This window comes from Fulmarus glacialis, unplaced genomic scaffold (genome assembly GCF_000690835.1).
Source record: "Fulmarus glacialis isolate BGI_N327 unplaced genomic scaffold, ASM69083v1 scaffold41879, whole genome shotgun sequence".
In the NCBI taxonomy this organism is placed as follows: Eukaryota; Metazoa; Chordata; class Aves; order Procellariiformes; family Procellariidae; genus Fulmarus; species Fulmarus glacialis.
In genome coordinates, this window is record NW_009233352.1 from 43791 (window position 1) to 58398 (window position 14608).

Consider the following 14608-nt stretch of genomic DNA (forward strand, 5'->3'; position numbering starts at 1 on the left):
GTTTGGAAAGGGTTGTTATTGTTTGTAAAGACAATTAGCAGATGACTCTTAACATATAAACAGAAGAATATTTAAGCGTGGGCGTGTTTTTACCTTCAAATCTTCCCCCTCTTATTTCAGTAGGACTGCTTGTATGCTTTAAGTTGCCCAAGTACTTTGCTGGATCAGTGCATGGCCAGAATGTTTTCTTCCCCCAGTCCATTAATTCCACATTGAAACTTTGTAACTGCATTCATATCTTAATTTCCAGAGTATTTGCTTTTCCTGTTTCAAAGGTTTCAGTGGTAGACGTTATTCAACACATCTCTTTAAATACTGATGTCCTTCCACCCACTTCTAAGGCTTGCTTTCTTTTGTAATAAAAAATGGCTTTCACAGTGATTCAAATGACAATGGCCAGTGTACTCCAGTGAAGTTATTACTGTGCCTATGTTATGTGCTGCAGTTACTTTTCATAACATTCGAAAATAAATGAATCCCATCAAAATGAATGGGATTCTTGCACTATTGATCTCAAAGGAATTCTGTGTGGAAACAGTAATTGTAAAGCATACTTCATTGCTGGCCTCTCTCCCCAACCTCTCTGTGTTCACCAAGTGCATTACTCTAGAAAGGATGTCTCTTCATCTTGTGAGGGTATATATTATCAAGTGTGCCCTGCTTCTGCAGTTCTTTTTGTGTTCCCCAAGTTACTCACGTGGAAAAACATTAAAATAGAGAGGAGGAAGGAGAGATAACATGCTGAGGGTTTGGGGCTGGCCTTGTTAAACAAATGAGAAACTATGTTTTCTCCCAGTTTAAGTCATATCTGCTGTCACTACCATGTGAGGAGTCAAATCTTTATTTTGGAAAATAATGCCACCATGGAATTTTGGTGACTGTCCAAAGTACTTGGATTTTGCATTCATGTTTTATTAGCTGATTCCATTAATGGAATAATGAAATAGTAAATCATCAGACAGCTACATACAAAATATTAGTAGATAGGCTAAGTAATCACTTAGATTATTTGTTCTGTTTGGCTCTTGAAAATTACTGCATTCCTTAAAGGTAACACAAGTAATTTGAAATGTTTTAGCATTTGCCATTGACAGTACTGAACTGACTGGCTTGAACTCTTCAAATAGCTATTTTTAATAAAATAAAAGCATGTCCAATTAAATTGTTATAATTGATGTATTTGTGTAGCAAGTTCCAAAGAAAAGACCGTGCTGCCTATATTTAGGATTCATAGTTTATGCCAGAATGTAAAATTTCAATTAGAATATGTAAGCGCACAGGACTGGCAATTGTTGAGCCATATCCTTACTTTAAAAATACTGTGAATTCCATAATGCTGCTGTCAGTGTAAATACCCCTGATGTCATCAAGATCTCTCTTTGAAGTGTCTCTCCAGATTCACATTTTCATAATTTCCATATAGAACTTTAATTTAAAATGAAACTGAAAAAGGGCAATAGCACAGCTAATTAAAACTTGGGCAAATAAAAGCTTGTACTAATGTTTGTCACTGATACATCACCACCCTTATAATCTCTTTTCAGCAATTGCTAGTCTTACATCCACAATTTCCCGACATCCTTAAAATCATACCCACATGTTTTACACCTTGAAGGAATATGTAGAATTAAGCAAGATAAAACAGTGTAGACTCTGTTCTAATTCAGTCATTTAAAATGCAGGATAACAAACTGGGTTTTTGTGTACTCAGCCCAATACAACTTAAAAGAAGACATGAATATGATTCTGGACCAGCTCTGTGCTTACAATTTAGTTTTAATATCTACACAAACTCTTATACTTGGAATGTAAGACTAGACTAGACTGATGGCTCTTTTGCTTCCCTGATTGCACCATTACTCAGGGCAGAAGTCCTAGCTCATGAGCCTTTCTGTCACATCTATCCAAAATGGGAATTGAAGACACTGTTGGTTCAATCATCTCTGATTGTTTGTTTTGGTTTTTGTTTTCTTAAACAAATATAAAGGTCAGTCTGGTGGTGATTCTCTCCTCTGTTTCTATTCCTTTGTAGAAAGAAGAAATTTCCATACTGCAAACAATTCTTTCCTATCAGCAACAAATTTCCCTTTGCTCCTTTCGCTCTCCTCCCCCTCTTTTCTCCAGCTTCCCCAGAATTTTACCTATTCTGCTGTTATTTTGATTTTTACCTGGAAAGAAGATGGTCTTGACAGATATCACAACCTTGTTTAGTAGGTGGGACTTTGGCTGTATAACAGACATCTTGGAGTGTGGGGGGATGTGTGGTCCTACAGGTGCCTTAGCAATTTGCCTAATTCCTCCATTCCACTTGGACTAGAACATTGTGAAATTTTGAGGGGACAGTAGCAGAACTGGTCATTCTCCAGTGCTGTGTCTCACTTTGCTTGACTACAGCTCCTTAAATGCAAAGCAGCTTTAGAGAAGATCGGGATAGTTAGATGGCCTTTTCTTAACCTTACACGTTTTTAACATACTTAAGCAAGATGGTTTGGAAGACCTCATATTTTAAGTGGTCTCTGGAAGCCCAGAGGTGGCAAATCTTGGCATCATCATACTTCTCATGATTGTCTATTCTGCCGTTCCACTGCTTTGATAAAAAGAAAGGTTTTAATGCTGAGTGCCCTTGAGTCATAAGTAGCTTTTTCATTGATAGTTCCCATCCTCTTCCTTGGAGCCTTATGGGTTAGTTTATTTGGCTGAGGGCAGAGTAGAGGGCTTTGAAAATGAGATGTAACTGTGGTAGTACTCCCCGGAGGGTTGGGTAACATGAGGTGCTCTGGGACAGATTAACACTCCAGGGCAGAAGGCACTAAAAAGAAATGAGAGACCAGCTAGACTGTCCTGCCGGAAGAACAGTATTTCTCCTTTTGGGCCACTTACAGTGTAGACAGCCTCTATGTTTAATAAGTTGAACATAATTTATCAGCCCAGTTGGATTTTAGTCTGGAGATTCTCCAGCAGGTTCCAATTCCATCGATTTTTCTTGCAAAGCAATTAGCTCACTGGTGGCTTCTTTTGCGGTGTTTATACCCCTTACTCAGTTCTTGAATGTCATCAAATATAAGGTGTAGTCTCCATGCAGAATGCCAACACCTACCTGCTCATTTCAATTGCTAGAATGAGAACAATAGAAGACTCAAGTCATACCCTTTATTGACAACAGCTGCCTTCAGGATGATGATGCCCAGTGTCGGGGAAATGTGCCTTCCAAATACTGCAGAACTGATCTGTCAAAGGTCCTTGGTTTCTTTTAACCACCACAGCTCACAACTTACTACCTGGAATGGAAGGCTCCCTGTGTCATTCAGATACTCTAGGTCCAGTAGGACCTGGATAAAACACTGTCCTTTCTTCCTCAGATAAAAGTCATGCCATGGTTCTCTTGCCATGGTGGCTCTGAGGAGAATCACAAAGGGAGGTTTTCCTGCAAGATCTCAAGGAGACCAGTTCAATTTGCAATGCCTTTTGGAATGTGTCCTCACTTTCCCCTTTTCCCTCAGCCATGACTGGTCTGTTCTCTCTCATCTTTGTAGCTGTAGTCAGGCATCACTTGTAAAATAATATGATGGTGCAGTGGTGTACTGTGGCATTTTCATCACAGTTGCTTTCGACCCAGACTCTGTAGATGCTTTTTCTTGTGGCCTCTTTTGTGGCAGCATGTTTGTTGTAGATTCTTTTTTCTTTCTCATGTTCTTTGCTCAGACAGATGGAACGGTGACCAACTCCTTGCTGATTCTGACTTGTAACATTAAGCTTGGCTTGAAGTAATCAGCCCATTTTCCCTCTTTCAATTATAAACATTTTGAGCATTTAGAAATCCTTGTAAGTGGACTGATGCAGTTAGCAGCTTCTATCAGAGTGTTTCAGATTAGTGGCAGATGCCCAAATTTTCTTGTGGCATTTGGCAGTTTGAGGAAAGTGTTACAACTTTCATCATCTACCTTTGCCAAATGGATCAAATTATTCCAGTTGCCAGTAAGATAATAATCAGCAGTCTGGAATCTTCTTTGATCTGTTTTTTTCTGGATGTGAAATGGAATGAAACAAATGGAGTATTATCAACCCTGCTTGAGAGACTGCTGCCTGTTGGTTGCGTTTGCTGGGTGGGGTTATTTTTTTCCTCGCTGTGTATTTTAAAATTAAATTGCTGAGGTTTTTTGATTCAGTCTGCAGGCAACACATCCTTCAGTCTGTTCTCATTGCAGTTCAGTATGAATGTAAATTAAATATAAATTAAGTATATGTATGTATATCTATTTTTGTATGTAGATAGAAGATGTTATTCCTTCTGGGGAGTAATAATTTTGTAGTTCAAATAGACTTTAATAGACTTCAACATTATCTTTTTAATCCTTGTCTAGTTCTAATTTTTAAAATATTCCTCAATCATATGGTTCTTTAAAAACTGGTCTCAGTCAACTTTTATTTCCCTTATTTGCAATGTTTTTTCTTACATCTGTTTATTGTTCTCCCTAATATGACTAGTGGATGCATCATAGTTGCTATTTCCCATGTGTTAGTAATTTTGCCCATAATTGTGGATCTAAGATGGGACAGAGGCAAGAGTGATGGGGATTTTTGTTGGTTTTGGGGTCATTTGTTTTTTGGTTTTGGGTGGTTTTTTTTCCCTCCTAATTTTAATGTATGGATCTGATAGGCTGGACAACCTCCCCTTTTTTTTAATTGTCCTTCTATTTAGGACATTCCTAAACATGTCCTTCATTTACGTTGGAATCTGCTTTAGTATATTTCAAGAAAAAGCAAAAGCCCTGTTAATTGAAGCAATTGTGTTGAAACCGACCCAATAGTTGTCTGATTTTATTTGGTTTTGTTTTATGGGGGAAGAAAAATGAGATAAATAACTCTTCTATTTTTGTGATTTGTCTACAATTAAAATGTTTGATTTTTGGAAAGTGTGGTCAGTTCAAGGAATGTGCTGTCAGTTAATTAAAGAAATAAACCGCTATTTCTTTCCTAATTTATTAATTCTCTCTTCTGTCCAAAGCAAAGCAGCTAGAGTAGGCAGAATCAGCAACATAGGTAAGAACAATAGTCTGGGTTTCTTTTCCCCTTCACATAATACTGCCAAATGCACATCTTCAGGACTTCCTCTGGATTGTGGGAACCTGACCAAGTTTTATATTTTTCATAAGTGATGTCTTGTAGACACACAGGGGCAAACTGAGCATACAGATCTCATGAAGAGCTCGTTTAGATTATGGCTGATGATGTGCTGGTAGATTTGTGGTCAACATAGTTTCAGCATTATTATCCCAGATGGCAGCTCAGGAGTGTGAGGGAGCAGTGGCTTATAGCAGCATGTACTGTCACAGTAGGAGAGCTAATGTATGGGGTAGGGAGAGAAAGGGAAAATGAGACATAGGAAAAGAGGGAAGCTTGATGGATGCCCTGTTCAAGTCATTCTGGGTGTGTCACTGTCATGAAACTATTTAAACTCTGACGTGACCTACCTTGAATTTTTGGTTCTCTGAGCTATTAGAACTTGTCTTCATCTCAGTAGAGTTTGAGAATACCCTGGGATGAAGAGCATAGAGGTACGACTTGACACTTGGCCTTGGATTGGGTCAAATTGGCTGCTAAGTTTTGGCTTGGTAATAAGAAGGTTTAGTAAGTGCTAATTTCTTCCAAAACCACCCCCTTTGATCCTCCTTCTTGTGGTAGGGGAATCCATAAGGCACCTGCCATACTATAGCACCTGAGTCTGAAAAAAGTTTGTGGTTTAAGGCTGTGATATTATATGAATTCTGCTACAATGATTCAATTTGTGTATGGATGTTTTTACACTGTTCTTAACCTGGCTTATAATGGACCACGGTGTATGGTTGCAAACTTACACTGATCGATGTATGTGAGTTTAATATCACCTCTGTATTTTAAATGGTAAAAGTTTATGCTGACTGGGTCTATAGTGCTTCCTCTACCTGGTTCATTTTCTGCCCTGGTTCATGGGCAGAAAGATAGCTGGCTTCACAGGTTAATGATTGTTCTCAGTGGGTCATCTTTACCTCTTCACTCAGACTCATGTTTCCTTTATTTTCTGGGACAATTTGAATTAATACCTTCTTGAAATGAATAAATTCAAAAGATTTTTTATCTCCAGGTTCTCTGAAAGTTCAGGCAGAATGCTTTCTATCAGTTGCACTCAGCTCCTGGTGGAGGTACTTTTCATATCAGTAGCAACTAGAATGTCATGTTTTAAAAGAGAAAGAATGCAGAAGGTAGTGTGGTATAGAAGGTTTGGGTCTTTTTTTTTTTTTTTGGTGACCATTCATCACCCCAGATCAAACCCCAGAATAGACTGAGCCAGAAAGATGTAGGCCTAGATAAAGAAGATAGATGGATTTTTTTTTTGTAAGTTCCTTTGTAAAGTTAAGATTGGTTTGAGAGCCTTAACCTGTATTTTGATGAATTAAAGCATGCTTTAATGTTTCATATTTCTGCTTTTGCTCTTTTTTTTAAAAAGGAAAAAGCAATTCCTAATACTGGTAAAAGTGCTTATAGGTCATATTAAAAATTACACATATAAGGTAATTTAATTTCTGAAATAGTGAATAGCACCAATGTGTATGTACATGCTGCTTATGTGTACCCTGTTTAATACCACTTGCTTTAATTTTGTTCTTTGGTAATGGCTTGCCAACCAATAAGAAAGGAGAAAAATCAAACAACCCTGGAATATAAACTGAAAAGATGTAAGTGTTGTGTTACGGGGTAATGTAGTAGCTTTAAAAAATAAATAAATAAAAAAACAAACACAAAGAAAACCACAAAGCAATGGACCGTGTGAAAATGAACAAAGCTCAAAGTAGCAAACAGAAGTATCTATTTGCGATAAAGATGGCAATTGTACCCCATATTTTAGGGTTGAAGTTTCTGGGAGATGGTGAGCACTTCACAGTGGGATGCAGGAATTCAGATTCTCTAGGGGTCAGATTTTGGGGGAACTGCTGAGAAGGAGAGTATCTGAGGAAATAAGCCAGGAAAGTGAGGAGCTGGAGAGTAGGTAAGAAGCAGTGAAATGGAGGAGGAAGTAGACCAAGGACTTAAGCAGGTGAATGTTGCCAGATTTTGTTGGGTTGATTTGACCTGTTAGTACCCTGCTCCTTCAGTTGGATATTACCATCCCCATGCCAGTTCCTCGCTTTTCCTGTTCATGCAATGGGTTTGTAAAACTAACAGCTCTTTTTTATGGATGTAGAACCTGGAACAGTGCTCTAATAGCATCTTCCAGTGCAGAGCTGTCTTCTGAAAATCCCTCTGTTCTTTTTCTTAACAAACACCAACTTTTAGGACCTAAGAATTTGCTGCTCTTTTCCCTTTTACTCCCCTCTTCGGTTTCCTATCTTTCTACTCCTCATCTCTTGCCTCTTTTCCACGCTCTAAGAACTCAATATGTAGTACACACGGGCTTTGCCAAATTTGCCCTTTTGTGAAATGATGTTTTAAACTTCCATCAAGCCTATAAAAGACCTACAAACCAATGACCAGGGGAATGCTTCTAGGAGGAGTAGGGGCAAAAAAGTAAGAGGAAAAGGATGGTTTCTTGAGCTCTGGAACATGCAGTTTTTGTGTTTCAAAACTGTCCCTTTGTACAAAAGATACAGAAGTTTGTTTATTTCTTGAAGCATCTTCGAATACTGTTTGACATGCTTGCTGCCAGTACCTGCTCTAGCATTTCTCAGGTTATGGTTTCTTCCTGTTACTAGCTGCTCTGTGATTCTATATTACATACCTCACTAAGTCTCACTTCTTTCCTTCTCTTGATAGCTGCAAATCAAAAAGAGCCCTTGACTCCTAAATTTAAAGTGAAAGAGGAGCCTAAGGATGAAGAAGCTGCAAGTTCAGCCTTGTCTCAGTCCAGCTATGTGTTCAGCCAGGAATCTGAAGCCTCAGCTCCAAACATCCCTGAGGAGAAACTCAAGCCACAGGAAGCGCAGGCAAATGTGATGAGGCAGGATATGTCGGTCAAGGCAGCATCTGAGCTCCTCATGAAGCTCTCAGGTAGATATTTAATTTAATAATATTCAACTTCTTAATTTTTTTTTTGCCATGTATGCTAACAGGCTTACCTTGCAGAAGGAATGTTTAGCTTTAGTAGCAAATGAAGGAACAATTGAAAAGGTCTGTCTACACAGGTTCATAGACATAAGACATCTCAGTTTGGTCTGTCGCCATAGTATCTAATTATCCATGCTCTGGTTTTCAAATTAATGACTATGGGATAAGTCAAAAGAAATGATGCCTTAAAGCTTTTGGGTGTTGTCATTTTTAAAATGTACCAAAACATGTTAATACCAATTTATTCACATGTGTCACTTCATTAACGTCATAAGAATGTGTGTCTGTACTGAACTGTACTTGATATGGCTTTATAAATGATGACTTTTAAAGCCTTTTATTTTTTCTGACTGTATCTTGAACTCAAAATTATATGATACACTGTTAAAAAAATAATGTAAACTGAGCCAGTTTTTTGCTGTTAGGGAGACCACTTTAACTTGCCTACATTGCTTTAGTGGTACATCCTTCTGCCAGACAAGTGGACAGTATGCATGTGTCTACACATATGTACTGTTACAGCTGGAGGGAGTCAAATAAAAATGTATGTTCTGCTAATTATGCTTTGTTTAATTGTCAGAATCAAGGTTTAACTTTAAGGGAAAGTAAAAGGGTTGAATTCTTCCTGCTGGGAACAGGTTAAGTGAATGACAAAAAGGCTTTGAACTTCTAATAGACTTCAATTTTTAGGACTGAGATGTGAAAGTCAGTCTGGGAGGCTGGATTTCATACTTCCGCACCTAAACTCGATCAGTTAGGTTTTAAGTCTTCTCCAAAACTGGACAAGACTTTTTTTTTTTTTAAGTATGCCAAAGTCATGCAAGAGGTACCAGTGGAAATGCTTACAAGTTTAGTAACTTCTGAGATCCCTGCCAAGCCTATCTGAAATTATTTGGCTTGATTGGATACTGTCAACATGAAATTTGAGCTCAAATTTATACCTTTAACTGACTAGGATCTCCCCCATGAATTCTAACATGTAATTAATTCACTCCTGTTCATACTTGCACACTTTAATTTGCAGAAGAATTTGAATCATTGATTTGCAAGCCTTCCATGTTAATGATGCAAAAAGTGCTTCCCAGGTAAAAAAGTTGATCAGAGCTGAAGTTTCCCAATTTTTCACAGACTCCCAAATACTAAACATTTGGTTATTGATATACTGCACTGTTGCTGCTGGTAACTGGTTTGAGTATGGTGTTCTGGTAACAGAACTTTACAGTCTAATAAATGTTAATGTGTGACTTTATTTTTCTTGGTGCATATAAATTTATATAACTATTTTCATAAAGAAAGAGCTCAGTAACTTAATGATTTCTCAAGTACTTCAGAGACACTAGGGCTCTTGATTGTGAATCTTGAATTCAGCACTAGCGGGCTGTGTTTAAATAGTTTTATTACAGACTATTATATTAGAATATTTGTGCCTTAAATATCTGTTTATATTGTATGGCATGTATAAAATCTTGGTCAAGTCTTCAGTCACTTCTGTTGCGAACTCCCAGTCTTTAAAGGTTGTAGTAAGAAATACACTAGTTTAACATTTCTCTTGTGATCTCTTAGTGATTGAACAGTTTTTGCTGATAGTGGTCTTTTTGATTAATCCATAGATTAGAAGGTAAAGAATTACTCTAGGATTTACTAAGTTGGTATTGCTGCAGTTGGTATTCCTGAATCAGCCAGTGGGTGGGGTTATACCAAGTTTATCACATACGCTGTTTTCAACTTGCACTTTTCTGAATTACCATTTAAGGCAGAAACTATAAAGGAGGAAAATACTAAGACAGAGTTTAATGTAGAGCAAATATAAGAGGAATATCTAAGATCAATAGACTCTTTAGTGTTTTTTTAATGTTTACTTTGTCTGGTAGAATACTCCGAGATCACTATTGACTTCCCAGCTTATCTTAAGCAATTCTGCACTCTGTTTTTGGTGATTTAGAACTTAAACAATTAAGCCACTTCTTCAGAATAAAGTGAAAACAAGAACAAGCTTTCTCCTTTTTCCTGGTACTGGAAGGAGCAAAAAAAAAAAAAATTGGAAAGGAGTAAGTATCTCTGGATAAGTATCTCAGAACTACTGTCTGTGGGAAATCTTCAGTCAAGTGCCTTTATTAGATTTGATATATTATATAATTGGGTTTAAGTCAGGTCCTTCCGGGCTGTATATATTCTTGGTAAAGACTGAATGGATTACATCCTTACTTTGTTATTTTCACTTTCTTCCGTGTAACACTAATTACCTAAACCTGCACTGCATACAAATTCAGCAAGGGATTTCTGACATAATAGTATTTTGCCTTCTGCATTCCTGACATACATGCTTCTGTTGTCCCCTGGGCAATAATATTGCCAATTGTTGCAGCCTCATGGGAGCCTCTTGGGATTTAGCCATAGACCTTGCTGCCTCCTTTCATGTGAAGGATACGCTGGTTTATAGCTTTCACTGGGAAATCTCTTTTCCCAAACAGAGATGCTGTGTTGCTAGCTCTTAGCTGAGCTTGTACAGTGTAGTGGAAGGCCTTTCCAGCTCTGGAGCCTGGTACGTACTGTAAGGGAGACTTACTACAAATCACCAGCCCCTATAATGGAGGGACTTGTCAGCCACTCAGCAACTACTCTAAAGCTAGGAAAAGTTAGAAGAATAAACATATTTTACTGCAGTAGAATGTTAACAGAACATTTACTAGTTGTCATTGTAGAGGTAGATGTACAGAAACAAGAGAAAATCACACGTAGCTGTCTATTTTAGCTCTACTACACAACACGCTCTCTTTTCTCATTAAGCTAAAAAGCTGACAGGACACTTGCATGCTTCTAGCAGCACATAAGCAGTGTTTAAGATCAGGCCCTTATCCTGCATATTAGTTTGGTGGAGTTGGACCTTATCTGGAGATGCTATGCCCTTTTCTACCAGTTTTTTCTCCACTGTGTTCCACTTGGATTCAGATCTACCTCACAGTTCACAATCTTAATACCTAGTCACTTGATATCTAGTCACACTTCTTCCAAAGGATTATTCAAGCTAAGAAGGCTAATGTCTCTGGGCATGTCTGGGTAGCATCCATTTCCATCCAGATAGCCAAAATAAAACTTCCTAGCAACTGATGTGCTATTTAAAAATAAATTAAATGCCCATTTGAAAGAAATGGTCTTTGGGGGTTAACAGGCAAAGTTTGAGCCTCAGTGCAGACTTTCAACCTACATTTTACAGAAGAACGTAAAATGACTACCCTGATTTATACGAATAGACAAATGTGAGCTGTGAATTCTGTCCATTACTAAGTCTTGACTGAGACTAGATCCAATGGTAAATAAACAGATTTGAGGAGATAGTGGAGTGGGGCAAATCGCTCTCATCTCTGTTTGGAGGGGTGCCATCCCTGCAAGGTTTGAAATTCCTATTAAATGTTGCACAAAATCACTTACGAGAAATGGAAGTAATGTATTTCAAATACACCTGAACCAGTTTTCTACATTCTTAGCAGTTCTTTTTCATGGAAAATCTAATTTATCTCTCAAAATGTTTAATTAAGTGGTGCACTCAGTGATCCCTGGTCAGTTTTATACACTCAGTCTTGTAAATTGAAAGGTAGGTTTCAGAGGAGACTGAAACTTAAAATAAATATTTGCATTTACATGCTAGTGTTTGAGTCTAAAAACTCATTTTCTGTTGAAATAGTCATGCTGCTAATATGTTTTGGGCATGTATTACCTTTCAGAAGCATACAGTGTTTTGCCTCCTTGTCCAAAAATGAATGCATAGCTGGAAGTGTATAAAATCTATTCCAGGTACTAGCATTTTATAAGTAATATTTTACCCTGGTGCCTTGAACTATGACGTTAGTATGTCCTCATCTTTCTTAGAAATGTTGTCTGAATCACATTTGCCTTTATTTCAGCTATATCTTATTTGTGAAATGTAGTCATTCTGCATTTCAGTAGTAACTCAGGTTGTGGTCCTCTCTTTTTTTTTGCAGTGGATCCATTTCCCATGTATTGCACGTATCCTTGTTATCACTAGCAAATGCATGACCTTTGTACTATTCAGTTCCTTTGGATTTTTTGTACTTCAACGCCCGGGTCACACAATGCTTCTTGTAATACACCAATTCCCCAGTACCAACAATGTGTCATAATTTTGGGTTATCAGCAGATGCAATTAGTGCATACTTACTTTTTGTGCCAAGGTCATGAAGTAAAATGTTGCATACAATTGATTCCAAAAGCATTCTTGATCAACTTCATTTATTATCACCTAATTATATGACAATTCCTCTTTCAGCACAACTGGTTATTGCAGGGGTTTGGTGGGCCTTTTTCCTTTTTTGATTAAGTCTTTATCCATTTGAAAATATTTATGCTAATTTCCTATTTTGTGCCTTGTAGTTAATTTTCTTGACACTGTGTCTTACATTTAACTGAAGCCACATGGATTAGAACTTCTATTTAAAAAGAGGAAGAAAGAAAAAAGAATGATAGTACAATTCTAGCATAAGATGAAGGCCAAAACACCTCAGTGCTACTCCCATTCCAAAAATGGCACATTGTATAGAAAAAGATACAAGTTTCTAGATAGCTAGATTTATTATTGCAATGTGTCAGGTTCCAGATTTTTTTTTTAAGATTTTGAGACTCTCCTGCTAATGCTGTACTACATGAAGTTCGTATCAGGCCATGGTATATTCCTTCAGTTTAATATGCGTTTCCATAACATCTGCATAATAACAATAATCCCAAAAGAACTCAACTAGTAATGGATTCTTACCCATTGATGGGTTTTGCTGTGTTTCATGACAACATTAATGTCTAAATGCAAAAGCAGGAAAAGTGTGAAAAAATACTGCCCATTCACAGGAGAAGTATAGGGTGGGAAGTACGGAAGTCTGTAAAGTCTAAGGTTTTTTACCCCTATAGATCTTAAAAAAAACCCCACAAAACAACAAAAATCACAGGAAAACAAGTACCCTGGAACAGAGCCTAGCTATAGCAACTCATTAGTTGCTATACTATGCCTTTAAGTTATTGCAATTCATCATCTTTCTTTTTTCCATGTCAGGGTAATCTTGACATTTAAAGAAAAACATGTTAATTTAAAAGATTAGATAATTTGGAATAATAAGAAATCATAATGTCTGTGGTTTAAATGTTTTGGTTTTCTGGATTTTATTTTATTTTACTTTATTTTATTTTTGGGGAATTGTCACTAAAGAGTTTAAACAAACCCCCCGATCCTTCACTTTACTGCTATTCCCTGATGGTGTTCAGCCAGGTGGGAGTAGCCACAAAGCTATGGAAAGTGGGCATGTCACTTTTTTTCAAAGTGTCAGGGAATTGTGGTTGCACAGTATTTGCAGAAGGGCCTCTAGCAGTCCCCCTTGCCTTTGGAGCGTCAGCTTGTAAAGACAGGAGAACTGGAGGCAGGCTCTCTGCAAAGGTACAGCTTGCTGCAGAAATGCTAGACTAGAATTTTCTTGAACTGGGAGACTTGCATAGATTGGAGTATGTTGTAAAATAACAATTCACTGCACATGTGGACTTTTTATCAAATTCTTCTTGCTCTATGTTTTGAAGGGTTGGCTCTGTTCTGCAAGTAGGGTCTTTCAGGTAAGCACCATAATCCTACCATTTAAATGGAAGGAGCAGCAGATGCATATCACACCTCAAATTAGTCTATTGCTTTAATTTGCTCCTTTTTTTTGTTGGCTTGCATTTTTGTGAAACTAAGCCTGTACTTGCAAAATTCTATAACATGGGAGTTCAGAGGTTCCACTTTAAAAAATATGAGCCATTTTATGATTTTTTTTTTTTTTTTTTTAAATGCAGGATCCTGTTACATTGGCATTGTCTTATATAAAACAGCAGTTTGAAAAAAGTACTAGCAAAATAAAGTATCAAGCACAGCGCCCTAGGGAATGTCAGATGTTACTTCTTGTGTCTCTGTAGCAGAACCTTCAGGGCTCACCAACTGTTCCCTACCTCTGAGGTTTTATTTAAGCTGTTTTAGGGCATGTTTATTTCTAGCAAATCAGATCAATTAGCATAACAAAATGCCTGATTCTCCATACTGAAAGCTTTTGAAGTTGGTACAAGTTGACCCACTAGTTACCCCTGTCTGCTTGATTGTGAAAACTAGTACATGAGTCCAATTTATGAGGCATATGGGAAAGGCTTTCTTTTCTAAGTTGATTCATAAAGTTGATTTGTAAAGCTGATGTGCATTTCAGCAAATATGAACAACTTAGAATTTTAGTTTCAGGATGAAGTTTTAAATAAAATGGTGGGAAGAAGCATGAATTATTTAAAAAGTATTCATTTGATTTCAGCAATGGAAAGTCATTGGACAGCTATTGTATCAGCAAAAGCAATATTTATTGCATGACTTGTGTTTTTTATTAAAACTCTGCACTTGATTTTGACTTTCATCTCAAATAAAGTGAAAGGCATGCTGCATTAGAAAAGCATGTTCAGTGTGTCCCCTCTAGAGCAGGGAAGTGCTGCACAGAATCATAGAATCACAGAATAGTTT

At 37.4% G+C, this 14608-nt stretch overlaps 1 protein-coding gene across 1 annotated transcript in view; it reads left to right on the top strand.

Moving 5' to 3' along the window:
• The window catches only part of LOC104082245 (zinc finger protein 827-like), a gene marked incomplete at its 3' end in the record, with an annotated part of 34454 nt that extends 26432 nt beyond the window's left edge, over positions 1-8022 (top strand). The window contains exon 6 of the mRNA XM_009585295.1: positions 7789-8022. Within this exon, the coding sequence (XP_009583590.1) occupies positions 7789-8022 (234 nt within the window). The remainder of the gene's footprint in view (positions 1-7788) is intronic.
• Between the last annotated feature and the right edge of the window lie 6586 nt (positions 8023-14608).